This window comes from Littorina saxatilis, linkage group LG1, assembly GCF_037325665.1.
Source record: "Littorina saxatilis isolate snail1 linkage group LG1, US_GU_Lsax_2.0, whole genome shotgun sequence".
NCBI classification, from domain to species: domain Eukaryota; kingdom Metazoa; phylum Mollusca; class Gastropoda; order Littorinimorpha; family Littorinidae; genus Littorina; species Littorina saxatilis.
The window spans coordinates 47,501,879-47,525,818 of record NC_090245.1 but is presented as its reverse complement, the minus strand read 5'-3'; the positions used below and the strand labels follow the sequence as shown (position 1 = coordinate 47,525,818).

Sequence of the window (23,940 nt, the reverse complement as noted above, 5' to 3'; positions counted from 1 at the left end):
TGTTGACACCCATTTAATTTACTCAGCATTTAAAGGCTTTGCACGCGATAAACATGACTTTCTTATTGTGCTTAGATGTCGCTTTTAAAGAAACAACCTTGAAGAAGCAAATCAAGGACGACAACAATGGCGAATTGAAACAGTAATTGTGGTGAGGAAGTTCGATCGAAATTTATATGTTCGGTAGAAAAGAACTAACGTCTGTCTGCTTGAAGCCGTTGAGTGTATTGTATTCATAGGCTTTATGTTGGGTCTTTATGGGCGTTTTGTGTCCCTTAAAGGCCGAGGGTCGGGTATAAAAGCAGAGCGGCGCGTGGCACTTCAGTCTAATGTCCAGCCCTTTTCAGGAAACGAGCTCTCACTTGAAATATTATTTTCAAAAATACTCTGTCTATACCAAACTCAAAAGCACCATTTTTGTCAAGCAAACATTTGAAGGTGTACACCACACATGCACCCAAAAAAATGTTTATAATAACCCCTGGATAACGTACTTTCAGAAAAAAAATTACAGTATGCCTCCCGTAAACCATCACAGATACTGTCAGGCTTTTACACACAGTACAAACACCCTTTCATTTAAACACTCACCGCTTGAGAACATCCTAGGTGCCCTACGTAAAGAGCGAGCATGTTTCAAAGAATTAATTTTGCGGATTGTCTGAATCAGACAATCGGACGATGCGTTTTGGCGCTAGACCTAACTTTTAAAATCTAAATAATAAATTGACAGCTTGTTATACAAACATTCTTAAATCATAAAAGAATTCTTTTTTCATCCAGACAAAATCAGTAAAATTCGAAGTTTTGAAAGTTTGATAAAAGAAAGGCCCGGAAGCAGGGTCACGCAAGGTCGTGGTTCTCGTAGCAGACGACGGTTATGCCTATCGCCAGTTCCTCTGAACAGTCAAAAGCCATCGCTAGAGTTCGTGTGAATCGCAGCCGTGTGTTGCGTTTAGATTCAGAGGTACATAATAACGTGCTATTGCAGATAAGCTCACAGCGAGTCGCATTGAAATCACAAACTGACGACTACATTGTGAAAAAAAGGAAACTGGATCACACGGGTTCACGATGGCTCAGGGGTAAGATAAACCACGCAAAAATAAATTCTTTGAAAATTGCTCGCTCTTTACGGAGGGCACCTAGGATGTATTCAAGCGGTGAGTGTTTAAATGAAAGGGTGTTTGTACTGTGTGTAAAAGCCTGACAGTATCTGTGATGGTTTACGGGAGGTTTACTGTGCCTTTAATACGAACTAAGTTTTGGGGCAGCTTTAGAAGAACGACGTTTTTAGGTACATCACCACAGGGACTAAAGGCAAATTTCGGGATTGTAAAAACAGACAATAAAGTATTTGTTCTTGTTGTTCTTGTTCTTTGTTATTTACTGGTTGGCGTCGAACTGTCAGTTTTCTGAAGCGACGATTCTGTACCATGTGCCACCTCGATCAGACAATATAGGCTTATTTTATTTGTCCAAGATTATTCCCCAAATTTCTACAAGATTTTTACAAGATTTGAAGTACCAGACAGGGCCGGACTAGGCTAAGAGGAGGGGGGGGGGGGGTTGCCAGTGGTGGTCCAGGGGGATGTTCCCCCTGGCAGCAGGCGCGGATCAGTTCATTTTATGGGGGGGGGGGGGGTTCAAATGTATATTGTGAAGATATGGGTGTGAAGGCGCGAAGCGCCGATCCGACGGCGCAAAGTGCCTAGCTTGCTAGGGGGGTCCGGGGGCATGCCCCCCCGGAAAATTTTGAAAAAAAGGATGCAAAATGGTGCAATCTGGTGCATTCTGAGGATGATCATTACCAGTTTCAGGCAGCAGATTTTGTCACTGAATAATACCCCAAAAATTGAAACTCAATGTAAAATAAAGAAATGCATACCTCATTCAATATTTTTATTTTTGGCTGGGGGGGGGGTCCGGAAACCCTAGAAACACTCCCCCCCCCGTCGTCCGCCCCTGGGCGGGGTCAAGGGGCAGAGCCCCTTGTGGGGGTCAGGGGGCGAAGCCCCCTGAAGCTGATGGGTAGGTCATATTCTGAGATAGGAAAATGGTCGCTCCTTGCATGAAACGGCATAAAATAAGCAATAATAAAAAAAAATTAAATAAGTAAGGTACATGTTTAGGCTAGGGGGGGAGGTTGCGCAACCCCCATAACCCCCCCCCCCCCCCCCCCGGTAGTCCGGCCCTGCCAGAAGTGATAGTGATACATTTTTAGAACCTTCTTTTACAGTGATAGATCTGAATGTAAATAGTCTGAAACGTAGAACTTGCCATGTGAAGTGAAAAAGAAAATAACTGCATCGGTCTCGTTCGAATAGCAGCTAGCATCTGCTGGAGGGACATTAAAACCCAAAAACCAACCAACCCCAAATTCCTAGCTACCAGTACTTATTCTTCTCATCCAAAATCTCCCCATGGAGAATGTAGCATTGCCAGCGCAACTCGACCAGATCCGGGCCGATACTGTTTACGGTATCCCGACCGACCCTATTTTTTTGCGCGACCCTAGACTTTTTTTTTTTGGCATTTGAGAAAAAAAAAAAAGTCTTTGTTTTTTGGCAAAATAATTAAAAAATATGTAAAAAAAATTTTAAAAAAATCCCGACCTACCGACCCTATTTCTTTTGCTATGTTACCGTAAACAGACTTTTTTTGGTTTTTTTGCATAATCAAATAATATGCATAGAAAAAGTAATACATCAAACGATATGTAACTTGCATGCACAGTTATGCAGAGCCAGATTGTACTCAAATACCCCGCTGTTTAATTGCCGGTGTTATTTTCATATTCTCTTGTGCCTTGTTTTATGTCTTTCAGTCAATGTATGCATAATATGCACGACACGCGAAGCGCAACAATGACTGTGTGTAGCATCAGAGAGTGTTGGCGAACATTTCCCATCTTTATGACTGCCATCAAAACCGGCAGGATGTGTGTGACGCTATCTGTCGATGAGTGTTTTCTGCAATGGTAAAGATTTTTACAGAAGCACTTAAAGGCACACTCAGCTTCACGTAAACCATCAGTTTCTGGTCCCATTTCAAGGAAAAGCTACATCCGCCACGAACAATGTAACAATTGTTACATTATTCGGGGGCGGCCCCCGAATAATGTTACAATTGTTGCATTATTCGGGGGCAGCCCACGAATTCTGTAACTTACATTATTCGTTTTTGTTACATTATTCGTTGTATCAGGCGCTCCTTATATTTTGTTTGTTTTGGTTTGTTCTTTTTAGTTGTGTTTTTTGTTTGTTTGATTTGACTGTACGGTGTTGTCAGGCAGTACATTACATACGTCGACATGCACATGCACCTCAAAGCACAACCCCGTTTTTCACAAAGTTTTCTCCTCCGAAAGCGGCGTATGGCTGCCTAAATGGCGGGGTAAAAACGATCATACACGTAAAAGCCGTGGGAGTTTCAGCCCATGAACGAACAACAAACAAAGTTTCCGGTGGCTGACCTTTAACCCCGGACGTGAAACCAGAGGTGAACTACGCAACACGGGGTCTACCTGACATTGTACCGAGAAGCGGGTGGCGGGTATCAAGTGGGGGTGATGGATATCGGTGTGACAGGGTATATTACCCGGCCATTGACACTACTGGATCCACTTTCTTTCTCTCGCCCCCCCCCCCCCCCCCCATATATACCTTGTGACATAGCTTTTGTTATGCAAAGCGGGGTGTACATGTACATGAGAGATTTGAGAAACTGATCAGTCCAGTACTCCAGAGCTATCAACAGTACAGTGGGTCCCCCTTTTTAAGATCACCCCGCCCCCCTTATTTAAGACTCTCTCCCGCTTTAAGACCACGTTTTCTCAGAATTGCTATTGATGACCTCTGTAACGTTACCCCATTTAAGACTCCCTCCATTTTAAAACCTCATTTTGTCAGATTGTTGGAAGTCTTAAAACCGGGTAGGGGTGGGGTGTGGTGGGGGTGGACTCACTGTGCTACAAGACTACCAACAGTAATACAAGACTACCTAGCTACCTCTGTCTCCTGAGATGAGTCTGGTTAGAGTACTACAGCGGCAGGTAGTGTACAGCACGGCAGGACTACAGGACAGAGGGCTACAGGACTGCATTACTACAGGACCACAAGACCACCTGATAGTACTACTGGGCTACATGACTACCTACCTCTGTCTCCTGAGATGAGTCCAGTTGGAGTAACGCGGCATGTAGTCTACCACGGGGGACACGGCTGACACGATCCACTTGTTGGACCTCCCGCAGTCGAAGTACGGCTGTGTAAACATCACGGGCAGCATCCGCTCGTCCTTTTCCTGGGCTGACGGCGACGATGGCCCGAAGAACGGGGAGGCCACAAAATCGTCGTTAATGAACCTGGCAAACGACGCGGATACTTCATCAATACACATCACACATATCGACGTTTATAAACCTGCCAACACACACACACACACACGCACGCACGCACGCACGCACGCACGCACGAACAAAAAATAACACACACACATGCATACACACACACACACGCACACACACACACACACACACACACACACACACACACACACACACACACACACACACACACACACGCGCGCGGATATGAACCGCACAATGTTGTGCCAATCACTTACTCATGACAAGTATTTTTTCCGTGAACCTAATAAAAAAAAATTTTTTTTAACATTTCAAAACACTTCCGTTTTAAAGGAAGCAGTCCAGCCGGATTGATTCCGACTGATCCCCAAGCCCCGAGCTGCAAGTTACACGGGTTTCCTGTGTTGGCCATCTTTTACCTTAATGCTGTGCAATGAATGGGAATGGCAAAATGGCGCTATTCTAGCGAACAGCACCCCTGAGCCGAGGGGCACGAGAAAGTTACCAACCGGGTGGGAGGCAGCCGCGGTGTTGGATTGGTTTAAATTGAGATTTGTTGTGATTTCAACGACCAGACCCAGCGGTTTAATTGCTCTCACCCAGTTAGGTGGCAGCCACTTTTGCTTCGTGCACCTAATCCCAAGGCTCTTTGAGTATTGACATCGTAAAACTAACAGACTCTGAGGCGTCTAAAAGAAAAGTTGCTCCGAGACTGAGAGAAAACTCATCGCGTTGCTGTACTTGATATACGAACAGACTTTTGGGTGTCAAAACAAATTGCGCCGAGACTGAGAGAAAACCTGGATAATACTTACTTTTCAGTCTCGATGTCTGTACTTGATAGAAACAGACTCGGTGGTGTTAAAAGAAAAAGTTGTGCCGATACTGTGAACAAACCTGGATACTACTCACTTCCCCGTCGCGTTGCTGTACTTGATACGAACAGACTCTGAGGTGCCTACACATTTGTTTTTAGACTGAGAGAAAACCCGGATAATATATGCTTACTTCCCCGTCTCTTTGCTATTATTGATACAAACAGACTCTGAGGTGTCAAAGAAAAATAAGTTGCGCTGAGACTGAGAGAAAACCCGGATAATGCTTACTTCCCAGTCTTGTTGCTGTACCTGATACGAACAGACTCCGAGGTGTCTACAAAAAAATTGTGAGACTGAGAAAAAAACACCCGGATATTATATAATACTCACTTTCCCGTCACGTTGCTGTACTTGATGCCGATGTTGTAGGTGAACTTCATGAGCGAGTCGAGGTCTCCGCGGAGGTCTGGGAGCCACTTGGTGTACCAGGGGTTCATCTTGAACTGCGAGTGCGTGTAGTTCATGCCTCGACCGGCCCCCAGGTCCGCTACCATCACCGCCTGGCGCGTGGGTTCCCTCAGGTAGTTGTCCTGGTCCTGGTAGTCGTCGTGACGCCACGCCTTGGGCCCGAACAGCGGGAGTGTGTTGTTGAACGGGACAGTCTCGTACCTGTTGGGCAGACATTGATGCTGTTAGTGAGACTGTTAGAGGGACAGTGCTTAGATCTATGTCTTTTATATCTTTGGACAGTGGTCCGGTTCGTGAGACACTGGTCCTGGTAGTCGTCGTGACGCCAAGCCTTGGGCCCGAACAGCGGGATGGTGTTGTTGAACGGGACAGTCTCGTACCTGTTGGGCAGACATGTGCATTATTTTGCGATACAGTGGAAACCTTCTTTTCTTCTCCGTGTCTCTGTTTGTGTTGTTGCCTTGTCATCTTCATGTAATTTATGCGTAAGTGTATATGAGTGTGATTCAGTTGTTTATGCGAAAGAATGTGTATGAGTGCGCCTTGAGTAGCCTTGTGTTGAGATATGTGCGCGTTAAAAAGTCTCGTATTATTAAAGCTTCTAGAGTAGGACAGTAAGGGAGGTAAATTTACAGAGGTTAGGAACAGAAAACCCTAAAATGTTTGGTCTTAAAAAGGGGGAAGTCTTACATTGGACGCATTCAAGGGCGGTTCCAATGTACTATTAGTGAGACATGGGTATTGTAAGTGAGACATTTATACCGTTAGTGAGACTGTTAGAGGGACAGTGGTACTGTTCGTAAGACACTGGTCAGATTAGTCACACGATGCACTAAAATGGCAGGGGTCTCCAAATTGTGCGTCCCTGAGTCCTTTTGCGCACTAGAAGCCGAAATAACGTACTAGAAATTAATGATCTTCCAACAGTCGACATTGCGTTAAAATGAGTGCTCTAAAGATCCTGTGTTGACGAGGAATGTTGTTCTAAAAGCAAGAATATGAACCTCCATGTCTTCCGACAAAAGTTGTCATCTAAAAATGTACCGAGGAACCCCAATGCATTAAAACACTTTCTATCCCACCTACAATGACCAAGGGTTTTTTTCCCGAGAACAACTGTGCTGCAGCAGGTCACTCAGAATTGTAGTAACTGTGTAGTAACTGTGTATCAACACGCTGGAATGCATGCGTTAGATCGACGTTACAGTAAGCGACTGAAGCTAACAGTCTGCTGGATATATCCGTACCAGGTCAGATAGAGCCATATGAGTGGGTACGGATATATCCGTACCTGGAAGACAATGAGTTAAGGTCAGCGGTCCTGGGACCCTCTAGGGGGAGCGTCTGTGGGGAGCCTTGAATGGTGATAGGCAAGGCAAGGCAAGGCAAGGCAAGGCAAGGCAAGGCAAAGGATACATTCAAAAAGTGCTACGAACCAGTTTGGGTAGTGGCAGTCCTTGTCGAAGTAGAAGGCGCTGCCGTTGATGCCGTAAGGGTTGGCGTTGACATCAGCAGCGGCCGACATGTACATGTAGAGCCAGTTGGGCTGGATGTAGAAGGACTGCGAGTCGTTCATCTTCTGCAGGATGTAGGAATAGAAGAAGGCCCGGTTGAGCGCCATGTTGTGTAGGTGGATGAGCGCGGTGCGATTGGGGTACCAGATCCGGTTCAACAGCTGGTTGTACACCGGAAGTTGCGACACCGTGTCGGCGCGCAGCACCAGCTCCTCGCGCGACTTGGACTGGCAGTTGTCGGCGTTGACGGTGCGCATGTGGTCGTCGATCTCGTCGAAGTGGTCGTACCACATCCATGAGAACTTTCCCTGGCCTTCCAGCACGCCCAGCCAGCACGCCAGGATGCCCACACCCATCAGCACGCCTACATACCGCATCGTGCTTGGGGGGAGAGGGGAGGGAGGGGGTGATGGATAGAGTGCAGGTGACTTAGGAAGCGCTCGTCTTCAAGCGTTCATTGACGTAGCGTTGTGGTTTCTTGAAACACGTTTCCCTACAGCTGACGATCATCTGCAGAGACAAACAAACACCCATTGACTCCCTGACCAATTGATTGGTTCATTGTAGCTAACGTGGCAAAGTCAGACACGTACAAGGCGAAAATAAACAAAATATTCAAAATATTCCGAACTGTTGCAAGATTATTATTTTGTAGAAGACCCCCCAAAACAACAACAACAACAACAACAACAACAACAACAACAACAACAACAACAACAACAACAACAACAACAACAACAACACAAATACAATACAAAACCAACACCTTCAAGCCAAAAGTGGATTTTCTAAATTATAAAGATCGTATGAATAGTTTAACTTTGAAAGGTCACGTGAATGGTTTGCCTCGAAAGGTCATGTCAATGTGTCGACAGTGAAAGGTGATCAATGTGAAAGCTATAGAGGGGTGCGTGGCGGGGTGACTGGAGGTGACACCCGACAAACGGCAGCCAAGTCAGATGGCTTGTGTCACTCACTGACCAGAGTCTTGGGAGCAAATCAAGCAGACGATGACACGGGGACACTTTTAGTTAAAAGCGCGGACACGGTCCAGTCACCATGGCAACTCGCCCCGACCGTACACGGACAAAGTAGGCCTACCATTCCGCTAGCAACCCGGAAGCAAAGTGGTCCTCCTTGCGTACTGTCAATTTTTTCATGTCACGTATTTTGAATAACATTTCGTTTAAACCAAGTGGTCCGCGTGTTTATTTGCAAAAACGCAATGAACAATGTATAGAATGGAGTCTCAGTGGAATATTACACATCGACTCTTAGAGAGAAATTTAAGTTTTACGCCCTCACGGCAAAGCCATAAGGGACATGTTCCCGGGTTTTTCGGATGAGACGAAAAACCGAGGTCCCTTCGTGTACACTACATTGGGGTGTGCACGTTAAAGATCCCACGATTGACAAAAGGGTCTTTCCTGGCAAAATTGTATAGGCATAGATAAAAATGTCCACCAAAATACCCGTGTGACTTGGAATAATAGGCCGTGAAAAGTAGGATATGCGCCGAAATGGCTGCGATCTGCTGGCCGATGTGAATGCGTGATGTATTGTGTAAAAAAAATTCCATCTCACACGGCATAACTTGATAAACACCTGCGCCTTGAATATGTGCGCGATATAAATTGCATAAAAAAAAAAAAAATAAAAATATTGTAATAAATAAAAAAAACCTTGCAAAAAGTACAACACTCTGCTGCACGTCTCATTTTCAGAGCACAGCATCGACAACCCTGCACTCCTCTCATGAAAGAACTTCACTGGCTTCCTGTATCTGAACGTATTAGGTATAAAGCTGCCTGCTTCTGCTACAATATCATCTCTGAATCGGCACCTGCCTATCTTTCTGAACTGGTCTCCCTCTACACTCCCTCTCGCACCCTTCGTTCTTCTGATGATGCTCGACTTCTCCGTCAAGGTCGCTTTAAACGCAAGGCTCATGGCTTCCGCACGTTTTCGTATTATGGACCTCAGTTATGGAATTCACTCCCCTTTCAATTACGTCACTCTCCATCCATTTCATCTTTTAAGTCCAATTTGAAAACTCACTTGTTCCAACAACATTACGGATAGTTCCTTAGTATAGAGTCTGGGGATGTGAGATGTGCATGATGTGTTGTTTGAATCTGACAGTGATTGTATGAATTTTGTATACATGTATTGTTGTCACGCGCTTTGAACTTCTGATAAGGCGCTTTATAAATGCCAGTTATTATTATTATTATTATAAATAAATCCCTGCGCTTAGAACTGTACCCACGGAATACGCGCGATATAAGCCTCATATTGATTGATTGATTGGTTTTACCCCGACTTTAGACGAGATACACAAGTAAATGCGTGTTTAGGTGGTATCAGCCATCTTCACTTATGGCTGAATGAGGAGGTCTTTTACGACGGGACGGGGGGGGAGGTTTGCTTGGGAGAGCTACGTTTTACGAGCTGTTGAGGTAATTAGCCGTTACTTTACGCTGGTGACCGGTCAATGTCTGTGAAATGTAAACTCTGTTTTGTTTCTCCATGATAGCGTATAGCTTGCTCATTATAACGCTAAATTGTAATCTGTATATGGTTTTTGCAGATACGGAGAGGAGGAAAAATGTCTTGAGTTGTTATTAAAAGTCTATTCTTGCAGGTACCACGTGCTCGCTGAAGGGGAAAGTTAGATATGTTTAAATGTGGTCACTGCACCAACTACTCTGTTTCAGCTTGCTGGAGGTTTGCTACCCGGTTGCTACCCAGTTGCTATCTGGTTGCCGGAGACTTGCTGGAGACGTGCTACACTTTGGCTACACGTTTGCTGGAGACGGGCTACACTCTTGCTGTTCCTTTGCTGTACGGTTGCTGTTCTACGGCTGTTGCTGGTGTTGCTGCGACTTTCACCTGTATGCACCACTGCGCCACTGCGTTTCATCGAATGGACCCTGGCTACACCGAGAGTTGAGTGCACCTATGCGTAAACGCCCCCCCCCCCCCCCCCACCTTGTCATCTTTCTAACCCTTTATGAAGAACTTTGAGTTGTGACAACGTGGAGTGTTAACGCCTAGCTGTACAGGCTAAGACTTTTTACAGAGCAGCTAAGTGTTTTCTAACTTTACACGGTTCAGCGTGTTCTTATTATTTTATAAACTTTAACTGGCTTTTGTCAGTTATTTTTGTTTTACGACTTGGTCGAGAAGAGGGAGGTGGAGAGTTAGTGTATACAAACAGACGTCTAGAACTTATACTTTTGTTGATTCTAACTTTTGTGTGTGACTGCGAGAGTGGATCGTGGTGTGGTTAATCAGTTAGCAGTAATTGACCGTTTTAGGTCATTCATTTGACCTATAAAACGTGACATTGGGACAGGTAGAGTTAATATGCTATGCGTTTGACGTTGAGTATACAACACAAACATTTGGTACCACGCACCAAGCTTACACTTAGTGTACACTACATAGTTATGCTTTTAAATCCAAACGGGGAAGTTACGTTTTATGGAAGATCAAACCCTTACTACGACAGATCATAGTTTACAATCAGTTAAGCCGCGAGGCCTTTGGTTAAAACATATTTTATCCCCGAGTACGCAGTAGGAGGGTCCAGCAGACTTTAATTGTGTGTCTGTGTGTGTGTGTGTGTGTGTATCTGTCTGTCTGTCTGTCTGTCTCGACTTAACAGCTTATTGCTGGGAAACTACTGGGCGCAGTTCTTTCAAAAGTTGATACACTAACTTGATAATAGGTCCGATTGATCGTATTAAAACTTCATAATGTTACCTGGGACCTAAATGCCCCAAAAAACACAAAAGCCACTCTTAACGGTGGGAGTTTTTGCGGTGGGAGGCTGGTCGCTTTGCGAACAGCCTCAGCCGAACACGTCACGGAGTGACGAGAAAAGCGTGATTTACAAGCCAGCCAGCGGGTGCGGGGATTTGGTCTCGGCAAAGAAACAACAATGCAGTGTTTGTCTCGGTGAGACTGAAAGAGAGACTGTAAGAGAGCACGAGAGAGAGCGACAGGGACACACAGTGACCAAAGTGATCGGGGTTCGATTCCCGGCATGAGCGGTCTATTTTTTTTTAATTCTTGTTTACTATTGTTTATTATGAACGTTTTAATGTTTTATTTTACTGTAATAGTTTTTTTTAATTGTGTAAAATAAATAAATAATTTTTTTTTTTTTAATCCAAGTGATCCGGGTTCGATTCCCGGCATGGGCGGTCTATTTTTTTTTTATTTTTTTAATTCTTGTTTTACTCTAATAATTTTTTTAATTGTGTAAAATAAATAAATAATTTTTTTTTTAATCCACGTGCACAAGACAAAAACGTTCATACTGGGGGAGCGTACTCGGGTCCAGCGCCAGCGTTTTTTTATTCCGGAAACATGGGGTGACACTTGTAGTACAACAAAAACACTAGGGACCACACAACAAGCTAAGTTTATATTGTGATCATGTATTTACATCCCAAAAGCAATCGCTTTATTCAGGTGCTGTCAAGATTAAATAATACTAATAATGATCCTTTCAGAAAATATTAGATCAAAATACGGAATTAACTAATGATTTAAAATTAAAAAAGACAAAGGAATGTTATTGGAACGTTTAACAAAATAAAACGTTAAAGGCATATTAACTCGATGAATATACACGCTAATTGCTTTACCAACAGCTGGAGACATGCTAAATTAAGTTCCCTGCAAAATATTGTGGTCTAGGACCCCTTAAATGTTGAGATATTTGAATTTTTATTTTGATCTAGATCGTCCTATTTATAGATTTGCCAACAGAGGGAACGTTGACGCAAGGGAAATAACTCCGCGTCTTTGTTGACATCCTCACTTTTTCAGAGACTAGAACAAGCTGTAATGCATGTATATGGTCCGCGCATTGCGACATATCGTCATTATATGGCCTTATGATGCATTTGACATCGATTGTGGGCAAACTACACTTTGTAAACACGGGAGCGCGTACATATGCCTTTGAGGTCATTCTTCTTCTTCTTCTTCTGCGTTCGTGGGCTGAAACTCCCACGTACACTCGTGTTTTTTGCACGAGTGGAATTTTACGTGTATGACCGTTTTTTACCCCGCCATTTAGGCAGCCATACGCCGTTTTCGGAGGAAGCATGCTGGGTATTTTCGTGTTTCTATAACCCACCGAACTCTGACATGGATTACAGGATCTTTTTCGTGCGCACTTGGTCTTGTGCTTGCGTGTACACACGGGGGGTGTTCGGACACCGAGGAGAGTCTGCACACAAAATTGACTCTGAGAAATAAATCTCTCGCCGAACGTGGGGACGAACTCACGCTGACAGCGGCCAACTGGATACAAATCCAGCGCGCTACCGACTGAGCTACATCCCCGCCCGTTAAGGTCATTGATCTTCGTCCCAGCAACAATAAAAATTAATGCTGAATATACAACACTTTAAACAAAAAGTTTGAACTTACAAAAACCCCACCTAATTGTCATAATGTAACGTTCCAACAACATACCTTTCTTGGTTTTTTGATTCTGAATAATTATGGAACGTTGGCAGTCTATTTGTTTTTGGATTTAATAATTTAAAGCAAGGCAGGGAAGCCGTTTTTGAAGCCTATTTGATTTATGACTGCTACGGTTAAATTGGCAAGTCCGGATATGGTGATAATGTTATATGAAACGAAGCGTGACTGGTAAGTGCGTCGTTACGTGTAACGATCGAAGACTTGAATGATGCATGTTCTTCGTGTTAGCTCGTTCTTCGTGCAAACATTCATTTTTGTTATGACGTCCATTCGGCCATGTTTTCCAACCAAAATCTCGAAAGCAATAACAACGAATACCTCAGAAGCATAAAAACACGAGTTTTCCGTGTGCAGTAAACAACATAGTCCTTGTCGCACACATTCTTTTCACTTACCAGCCTACTCATGAATATTTATGAGAAATCAGTGTAAGGCTGTATCTTTTTGATCGCGCTAATGACGTCAGTGGTTTTAGCAAGTTCAAGTTCAAGTTTTATTAGTCCATAACCCATGGGGGCATTTTGAACAATAAATACAATCAATACAATCATGATATATGCTAATATAATAAATAAATAAAAAATAAAAAATAAATAAAAAATTATGAAAAACTGTTACAAATTCTATCTCCCAGGGGAAAGCGAACAACAAAGCACAGAACGAGCAAGACCCCCCGCGGGTTAGGGGGAAGAATTTACCCGATGCTCCCCAGCATGTCGTAAGAGGCGACTAACGGATTCTGTTTCTCCTTTTACCCTTGTTAAGTGTTTCTTGTATAGAATATAGTCAATGTTTGTAAAGATTTTCGTCAAGCAGTATGTAAGAAATGTTAAGTCCTTTGTACTGGAAACTTGCATTCTCCCAGTAAGGTCATATATTGTACTACGTTGCAAGCCCCTGGAGCAAATTTTTGATTAGTGCTTTTGTGAACAAGAAACAACTGACAAGTGGCTCTATCCCATCTCCCCCCTTTCCCCGTCGCGATATAACCTTCATGGTTGAAAACGACGTTAAACACCAAATAAAGAAAGAAATAGTACCAATGGAATTTATTGAATAAACTTGTTTAAACCAAAGAAAGAAAGAAAGAACGATCAAGGATGCGACACAAGCGGGGGTGGGGTGGGGTGAGGGGGATGCTGCTACTTTACCAACAGTTACTATGGCTGTCAAAACTGTGTTGGCTCGAAGATGATGGAGGGGGGGCGGGCCGGGTTGGTGGCTTTAAAATTAGGGTGGGGGGGGGGGGGTATTTAAGGTCGTGGCCTTGGGTCATATTGAGAGCATCACAGGTAAGTTTTATTGCACAACAAAAACGACATGACGCGCAATATAATCAAACGCAGCAGTGGTAGTAGAAGCAAAGAGTGTATCTTTTTTTTTTTTACAAGAATGATAACCATTAGAAGCTGCACATTAGTTAGCTTTTGCCTTGCTTGCCAATGCTTCCGAGGTGCCAGTGAGAAAGTTTTACTCGGTCAGTGGAGGGACGGCTAGCTGGAATGCGGGAAGATCTGGCATCACTTTCAGGCCGAAGTGCTCCCTCTTTCCGTAGGGATACACTCTTTGGTAGAAGTAGTAATAGAAGTACAGTAGTGGAACCCCCCCCCCCCCCAATTTGCCTTCCCCCTTTTTAAGAGCCTACTTTCTCAAATCTTTTTTTCATAACCTCTGTAAATGTACCTCCCTTTTAAGATCTGATTTTAATCAGATGTACCAGCTGTTACTGCTACTGCTAGAGTGGACCCACCCCCCCCCCCCCCCGCTTTTAAGACCTTCAAAAATATCAGAAAATCAGTTCTAAAAAAAAAGGTGTGTGTGTTTGTGTATGTGTGTGTGTGTGTGTGTGTGTGTGAGTGTGTGTGAGGGGTGGGGGTCACTGTCACAGAAATGGTCACAACAGCAGGAGCGGTAGTAGGCAACAGCAGCAGTATAAGTCGTCGTAGTAGTAGCGATGGTAGCAGAAATAGAAGAAAACGACGACAGCGACGACAACAACAACAGCAACAACAACAAACCCGCAAAAGCAACAACAGCAATGACATGAATAAGAATTAATGACGTAGAGGTATATGCAATACACTTCTTTTGTGAACAATAATCGTTCTACTTTATTGGGAGGTGGCGTGCAAAGGGTTGCGGGGAGGGGGGGGGGGGGGGTGTATAAATTGCAGTTACTGATCGTCTCCATCGTGTTGTCAGCCAAGTCAGTAGAATAAGCCGTTTTAAATTGGTGAACGAAATGGGGAATGGGGTGGGGGCTGAAGGAATTGCCCAGTAAAAGCAAGGTGTTTATGTAAAATTAATTTACGCATTTATTTTTCGAAAACAAGACTAAACAACAATTGTTTTTCTTACCCTTGCTCGAGATACTATCTTGCGATGGAACACGCAGCGCGGACTGTCTATTTGCACTGGGAAGTAGGGAATGGCGGTGGCGGCGGGGGGAGAGAGGGGGGGGGGGGGGGGGGGAAGCAGGGTTCTAATGATCACTTTACGAGATTGGCTGCGCAGGCTTGTGTTATTTTCCCTTCCGGGCCACGAAAACCAGCCAGACGTCATTTCTATGTCACGTCCTTTAAAACAGCCTGTATGTGTGAAGTGAGAAGATGCAGGAATCCAGACCGTAGGGCCTGAGGATGCGCTGGGATGCGCATGTCATGCAAAGATTGACACGTAAATAACAACTTTTTACGACCAGCTCCTATATCGATCTTTGCACGCACACGCGTGACAGTTTAATGTAACCGAGTGACGAAACACTACGATCACCTCGGGAGGCGAAGTGCAATCAAACAGGATTGAAAATGTTAGGGCTAATTTCTTAGCCCTACAAAACTGTTATGCAAACCCGAAGGTTTCCATGAACATACAGACAATCGGAAACCACCAGACCCCATCACAAACAGAATTCCACAATCCACCGGTGTTGACTTAAAGGCCAACAATGCGGGTGCAGAGTCTGCTGTGAAAGGAACGGTAGCCTCCCCTGTCACATTAAAAACAAAAGTTTCTTGTTGTTTCTGGTTTCGAGAACCCAAGGTAATGTTTAAAGAAAAAATCTTGTCAAAAATCTTATTCTCTTTGAAAAAGTTAAAATTCTTGTCTCCGGGGGGATCTCTCAGTCTGGGGACGCACGCACGCACGCACACTGGCACGCATGTGCGTACACACACACACACACACACACACACACACACACACACACACACACACACACACACACACACACACACACACACACATGTACGCACGCACCTCCACCTCATACACACACAAATGGAAACCTAAACACACAGACAGATCAGTGAAAAGTAAAGTTTCGCGAAGTAAACCTGAACATGTTCGTCCAGCACTCCCACATCGTTAAGCCGCCTGTCCACGTAAGTCGAAAGCAGATTACATCAACAATCGCCTGTTGCTTGTGTTCATACATGCAGCAAACTCACACAGCCGTTTCATCGATTCGTTCGTGCTCTGCGGTATACGGCATTTCCCGACGCGGGAGGGTAGCACTGCGATTGGTCGATTTTTGCATTACAGAAAAAATAGAACCGTTGCTTATCCCTTTTAATGTGCTTGGACGCGTAGCGCGTCACTTTAAAAAAAAAATGAATTCGACGAAGATTATCGCCTTTTTATTATTACACAGCGACAATTATAATATGTACAGCTATTTAGCGAATAGTGGACGGAGTCCTTTATCTGAGTGTGTCCGTCTGGTAATCCCTCAACGTTAACAAACTTCGGGAGGAGTGAGCTAACGATTGCATTACAAGGTAGACACAGCTCCCCGGGGAAATACCCCCTAATGCTACTCAAAAGGGTATGTGTGCTTGTTACACCCTGACTGTTTGACTGCAAATAACGCTCCAACTTGACGTCCCGCGTTGCGTCACAGCTGTTGGGGTGCCAAGTTTTATATTTTACATAGAGAATACTACATGCTCCACTTAGATTGATAATGTCAGTCATTTTGTCAGGACATGTTGCTTTTTGAATGCTGATTTTGTTGATTTTACTACGCACGCAAAATGTTCGGTCAATTTACAAATTATGTAATGGCCTTGTCCTCCAAACCAGAAAATTTACAAATTTCCTACATTATTTAGGACATTTGTGAACTCTCCGAGTGAAATAGTAGAGTTGCAGGTATACACATTAATTGAAATGTTCAGAACATTTGTGAATTTACCAGTTTTGTTAATTGACTGTGACAAATATTCAATTAAGTGGGTATCCAAGATAGCTTAGTGGGTAACGCCACATCACTACTCTCACATCTCCGCTGTAGTCAGGACTCCCCACGGACGCCACTCCTAGAGGGTCCCGGGACCCCCACTTTCACATTTTGGAGATTCCACGAACCCCCACTGCACAATGTTTAGAGGGTTCCAAGGCTCCAAAAGTCGAGAAGTCCAGGTGTACTTATAAAACATTGTGGTCACGCACTGACGATTGCAGTCTGAAAAAGTATATACAGTTCGCACGATAAAGGAAATTTAGAGCGTCTCAGGACCCGCTCTTTTAAAGTTGACATTTCCAGTACGTGTTTTCGGCTTCTAGTGCGTAGGGTAGGACGCAGGGACGCGCACTTTGGGGAGCCCTGGTAGTTCACTCCAGTTAGTCTCTTACTGATTTCTAGCTTGTATTACATTTTTGCTAACACTTTCTTCGCTTAATCCTTTGACCTATATCTTTTTAAAAAGGAATAGTCATCACCTATTTCATTAAATGAATCACTCGCACTTTCACAAGTTAATACTTCGCTCTGACAACGGCATAATCTCAGTTTACATCCTTTTATCAGTTGTTTTTCTCTGTTGTTAGTTATATTGACTTATAGGATACAAATGTGAGAAGATAATGTGGTTAAAGTGTGATAAGGTGATAATGTGATATAATTTTTAAACAGGCAATGCATTGCTTCTATTTGTAGGCTTATTTTAGTAAGTGTGTGGGTACAATGTTTGCGTGTAACGATATGATGTGAATATGCGATGTGAATGTTACTACATGCATGGCTGATTGATTGATTAATTGATTGATTTTACAGACACACAGTCAAGCTTGTAATTTCTCTTTTAGAGATGAATAAAGATTATTGTATTGTATTGTATTGTATTGTATTGTATTGTATTGTATTGTATTGTATTGTATTGTATTGTATTCATATCATTTTTCTCTGTTTGTTTTATCATTTTCCTCAGAGATTATTTTCTATCACTTTCATTTATTAATAGTCTTCACAACTTAAACTTTTGTATGTATATTATCATGTTTAAGGGCAAAATACATCTGCGCAGTCGCCACTACACTACATGCTGCGATAGGGATTATGACGAGTACTTGGCCTGTTTTCTTTTCACGCAACGTGTAGCAGGCTGGGAAATAAAAAAGAATCACCTCAATAATCTGCAGTGCGTCGTCTGTCCTGCTGGCGTTACATAGGTGAGTGCCGGTGTAACACGAGAAAATTACTCCCACGAGATTTTTACTCCGGAGTAAACATTTCGTACGAAAATTTTACTCCATTTACGAAAAAACTACTCCCCCATAACACGAGAAAATAACTTCCCACGACAGGTGTGCTCCGAGTCAACCTATCGGTCGAAAATGTTACTCCCCTGACGAATAAATAACGAATACATTATTCCACCCTAACACGAGCAACGCCAGGTGTACGCAACTTTTACTCCCCTGTCCCCAGTTAGTCTTGGTGGTGGAAGGGGTGGAGGGAGGGTAGCACGACATTTGTTTGTGCAAGTCACATATTGGCATTATCCCTTCGCCTGCATCCCATTTTCGCGTACGAGATTTTTACTGGAAGTAAACATTTGGTGAGTCCAAATTTCGTAGAGGGAGTATTTTTTTCGTACCTTGGGGAGTTCTTTTCTCGTACAAAAGGTGTACTGGGAGTAAGAATTTCGTACGAAATTTGTACTCCGGAGTAAAGTTTTTGTGAAGTACAAATTTCGTGTTACACCGGGCCTTACACTCCCAAACACTTTCATGATGCACTCATGTTGATGTTTCTTGATACGCGTTCCCTTCCGTGTAAACCATCAGCTACAACGGCTTACAAGCGCCAGAACCTTGGTCACCAATATCAAGTGAACATTTCAATCATAACGTGTTCTGAGTATTTTAGAGCGATAATGTTAACTGACAGTGCTAATTAATAATTTTCAATTTTGTCCTCAGCTTACTATATGGCAATAACCATAATTAAACATGAACACCTAATACTTCGACATGAACACCTGAAAATGTAGCATTATCACTTGATAATTAAACATGATCAATTGATGATAAACATTTCACGTAAACAGTAAAAATGTTCAGTTCTGGCTCACTTCCAGACGGATTAGTTGAGCCAAAACTAAAACTTTTAACGTTATTAGTTAAATTAGAGATTTCGATTGATAACTTTTATTTGTAACATTTTCACGTAATTTTTAAAACATTTTCTCGTGAAAATTTTAATTATGTGGTTTTGGCGCTAGTAAGCCGTCGTACTTTACATGCGCGAAGACCATCCTTCTACCAGGACCGTGACCCCAAATCAGCAGTCTAGCTGCCCCTTGTGCGGAGTGGACCCCCCCCCCCCCGCACCCCCTCCCTCCGTCCCCCCGTCGATCTTATTTCGTAAAGTGATACCTATGTCAACAATTACTCTTCAGCTGCGCAAGTTTCACACGCAACGTGGGTTGCACAAACAGCTGCATTTAAAGGCACACTCCTTCCCGTGTAAACAGTTTGGCTCACTGTTTAGTAAATTTTAAGGGGCTTATTGTCCGTCAGGTCTTAATAGCCTATATTGGACATGAATTGGTTTATACGATTCGAGTTTTGCGCCCTCACGGCTTTTTGATGTATGCGTGTTTAGGTGGTATCAGCCATCTGCACTCGGGTAGAATGACCAAGATCTTTAACGTGCCATTGTGGTGACACGCGGGTGGGAGATGGATACCGTCTCTGGGTCTGCACATAAAGTTGACCCGTGTCCGTCCCGGCCCGGATTCGAACCAGCGACCTCTCGATCACAAGTCCAGTGCTCTACCACCTGAGCTACCCGGGCCCCCGCTCACTGTTTCAGATGTAGCCAGGCTTTTATATGAGTCAGATGACAGAAATAAACATCCTGGGTGCACAGTGGGGTATATTTTATGCATCAAACTCGTGAAAGCTATACCAGTAGCTTTTTAAATGAATTCATAAAAAATCCAACTCACAGTATCAAGCCGTAAGGGTGTTCACTTTTGGTTTGTGAACAAGTGGAGGGATTGCCGTATGCATAGGAAGGACAGTTTAAACACACTTTGGCGTATTTCTCCACCTAGTTTTGAATTTGAAGATCCCAAGAATTGTCACGTCAGCTTGCGCTGAAAATAAAGATAATGTATATCCCCTGCCACTTTAACAAACGAATTGATATTCCCGAATCCTTTCATCAATAGATTTTCAATCCTTCGATGAACTGAGCAGACGGGCGCTGTGGCGGGGTGATAAGACGTCTGCCTCTTAATCGGAAGGTCGAGGGATCGAATCCCGGCCGCGGCCGCCTGGTGGGTGAAGGTGGAGATTTGTCCAATCTCCCAGGTCAACTTATGTGCAGACCTGCTAGTGGCTTATCCCCCTTCGTGTGTACACGCAATCACAAGACCAAGTGCGCACGTAAAAGATCCTGTAATCCATGTCAGAGTTCGGTGGGTTATAGAAACACGAAAATACCCAGCATGCTTCCTCCGAAAGCGGCGTATGGCTGCCTAAATGGCGGAGTAAAAACGGTCATACACGTAAAATTCCACTCGTGCAAAAACATGAGTGTACGTGGGAGTTTCAGCCCACGAACGCAGAAGAAGAAGAAGATGAACTGAGACATTCTTCCTTTCATCCATAAATGCCCAGACACTGTTTTTACAATAATGTGATAAAATGAGACGTTCTCAAGACGAACGAAATGCCAGGAAGCATACAGCGTGAAAAGCGGATTAAAGGTCACAGCTCTGTGCTGATCGTGCATAATGTCCTTGCTCTCACCATTGTCTGTAAAGTACAAGCGGCCAGTCTTCCTGTGTCAAAAAGGGCGACAACGCGTTACCGTCCCTCACTTCAGCTCTCAAACAGGTATAAGTAAGGCCATGCAAAATTTGGCACGACTGTTAGCTTTTGGGTTTTAAGTTTTGGTCAAATCCCTCATCCCTCCCCCATCCGCACGCCTGACCAACTGTCACCATTTCTCGTTGACAATGGAACCTCCCTTTGAAGACCCCCCCCCCCCCCCCCCCCCAATTTGAGACTTCCTCCATTTTAAGATCCTCTTTTCTGAGATTTTTTGTTCATAACCTCTTTAATTTTACCCCCATTTCAAGACTCCTTCTTTTTTAAGACCTGATTTTTTTTCAGATCTCTGCAGGTCTTAAACAGGGGGTTCCACTGTGCTGTGTGTCAGTAGTCGGTAGATCTACAACACTTGTGTGGGCTTCAGTTACTATGTTACCAGCACACGGTCCTAGCACACACACACAGACACACACACACAGACACACACACACACACACACACACACAGACACACATATGGAAAGCCGTTTGGCTCATAACCATTACACGTGTAAAAAATGATAAATACACGTGTAATGAATTATTAATAAACGTGTATTTATTATTTATTGCACGTGTAAAAAAAAGATTAATAGACGTGTAATAAATGATTAACACACGTGGAATAAATAATTCATGCACGTGTAAAAAATGATTAATACACACACATGCACCACGACCCTCGTCTCGATTTCCCCTCTATGTTAAAACATTTAGTCAAAACTTGACTAAATGTAAAAACAACAACAAAACAATGATTAACAAGCAAGTATTTTCCTAATTCGGCATTTTAAGTTTACCTTTTATCATGAGATGTATCATTTTACTGATGCTTATTGCAAATTGCATGGCATTGTTCATAAGGGGAGAATGTGTTGCTGTAAGTTTATTGTTACGTTATTTTTGTTAGAATGTATATGTATTTGATGTTTAAATTGTATGGTTTTTATTCATAGTTAATATGTAAAGCGCGGAGAGCACAGTTCACGCACGCGTGCGCACACAAACACACGCACGCACAGGCACATACGCACGCACACACACACACACACACGCACGCAAGCACGCACGCACGCACACACACACATCCACACACACATACACACACACACACACACACATACACACACACACACACACACACACACACAAACACAAACACACACACGGCAAGCCGGGAGAAGTAGAGAGACCGCGCTACAAGTAGCCTAAACCGTAAGGTTGCCAGCTGTCAGTCACTCGGCGTTTTCAACTGCAACAGCTGCAGTGTATTCATAAAGGACAATCACTCCCACACACACACACACACACACACACACACGCACGCGCGCGCGCACATGTATCAGTACACACACACTCGTGTATTTAAACAGCACAACCACACACTCATACACACACACCCACTCGTGTGACCAAACAGGACAATCTCACACACTCACGCTCGTAGGACACGCAATACGGGCCGCCTCGTATCAATAACTACCCCGGGGGTAGTTATTCACAAAAACGACCCCCTCCTCTCTCACTTTAAGGCTACAGCCTACCACTTGCAAAAGCGATGAGAGTGATTTTTTTTATCTGTAAGTAATGTGTGCCAAGCCAGCAAAAAATAAAATAAATAAAGGTTAACGTGCAATGATGACGATTGAAACTTGAACACTAATAACACTACTGAAAGATTTTTTCCGCAGATTTAAAAATGAATCAGTAATGAAATGATCACGCATGAAAAATGCGAATGGAGGAATAAAATAGAACACAAAAAACTGTTCCTTTACTGAGTAATTGAAAAAAACAAAAAGACGTGCCAACCTTTAAAACACAATTTCAAGCATGGAAGACAAACAAACATGAAATTAAACATACACAAGTGATGAACTATTTCTAAAACTTTGTCTCAACTCAATCACGGTAAGTTATCCCTTTAACCTCAGTAAAAGTATGAATTCTCCTTAACAAAATAAACTGTGAACTGTGGTGCTTCTCATACCCCTAGCCTCTACCCATTTTGACAGAAAACATGCTTTTAATCCACCCATTAGAAAAAGTAAATAAAGATGACATCATATTTTTAAAAGACGGTTTTATGTAAGTTAAAGAATAGCCTAGTAGAGGAATAAAAAGAAAAGGAGTTGTTGATCCCTTATTTAAAAGGCCAAACAAAATATATGTTAGTTTAGGGTAACCCGACCGACCCTATTTTTTCCCGCCGTCCCTACTTTTTTTTTCTAAAAAAACACACACAAAAAACCAACCTCTGGTACATTTTGTGAACCACACCGAGACGAAAAATAAAAAATAAAAATTAGAAAAAAGCCCACCTACTGACCCTATCATTTTTGGTCATGTTACCCTCAACCGACATATATTTTGGTTTGGCCTAAAGTAATGTTTGAAGCTTGAATATAGGGCGCCAGATTTTTGGCACAAGAATCATCACTGAATAAATCAGTAAAATTGAAAAGAAAAGAAAATACGATTTTGGAGCTTAAATACCTGATATCAATCACTTCTTTAAAATGCTGTGTATCTTTTTTTCTTGGCAAACTTCAATTGGACGAGTGACCGAAATTAAGTACAATTTTTTTATTTGGAATTGTGTACAGAATATTTTATTTATGTATGTTTTTGTGAGGCGCTTATAACTATTCAGTTATGTATCACAACGTCTGTCCGATTGATTTTTCGAATTTTATTAAAATAGTTTTAGAACTGTTTTAAGATTTGCCCCATAAGCCCTATAAATATCCTCATTATTATTATTAACAGTACTTCCTGTTCTCGGGGGTATGCTCCAGCCTTAAATCTGCACTGCTTGAAAAACAAATTGCGGCTGAAGAAATGAAACCACACTTGATACATGATTTTTTAAACACTGTTTGTCATATTCTCTTTTCTTGCTTGCGTGTTTGTATCTTCACAGTGAAAAGAACGAGGAATATTCTGGTTCACAGCTTTGTGTGCGCGAAAAAAAGCAGACAGCAATGAGAATAATCGTACCTTTGGAGAAAAATAACACGGTGGCCCCAAAATTTGAATACATTTAGAAATCGACATGCACTAAATCTTACAATTGTATAGTTGCGTCCTGTTGCAGAGCCTATACAGTGGAACCTCCCTTTAAAGACCTTACATTTAATAGAAGATTCCCCCCCTTT

The 23,940-nt window shown here is 43.0% G+C and overlaps 1 protein-coding gene across 7 annotated transcripts in view; it reads right to left on the bottom strand.

The window, feature by feature from the left end:
- The window catches only part of LOC138971708 (uncharacterized), a 75,108-nt gene that overhangs the window by 16,138 nt on the left and 35,030 nt on the right, over window positions 1–23,940 (bottom strand). For all 7 annotated transcript variants that reach the window (XM_070344520.1, XM_070344505.1, XM_070344490.1 and 4 more), the window contains 3 exons: window positions 7,092–7,679; window positions 5,578–5,856; window positions 4,160–4,366 (listed from right to left, as the gene is read on the bottom strand). In XM_070344520.1, coding sequence (XP_070200621.1) covers window positions 4,160–4,366; window positions 5,578–5,856; window positions 7,092–7,546 — 941 coding nt within the window. In that variant the 5' untranslated portion in view covers window positions 7,547–7,679. The remainder of the gene's footprint in view (window positions 1–4,159; window positions 4,367–5,577; window positions 5,857–7,091; window positions 7,680–23,940) is intronic.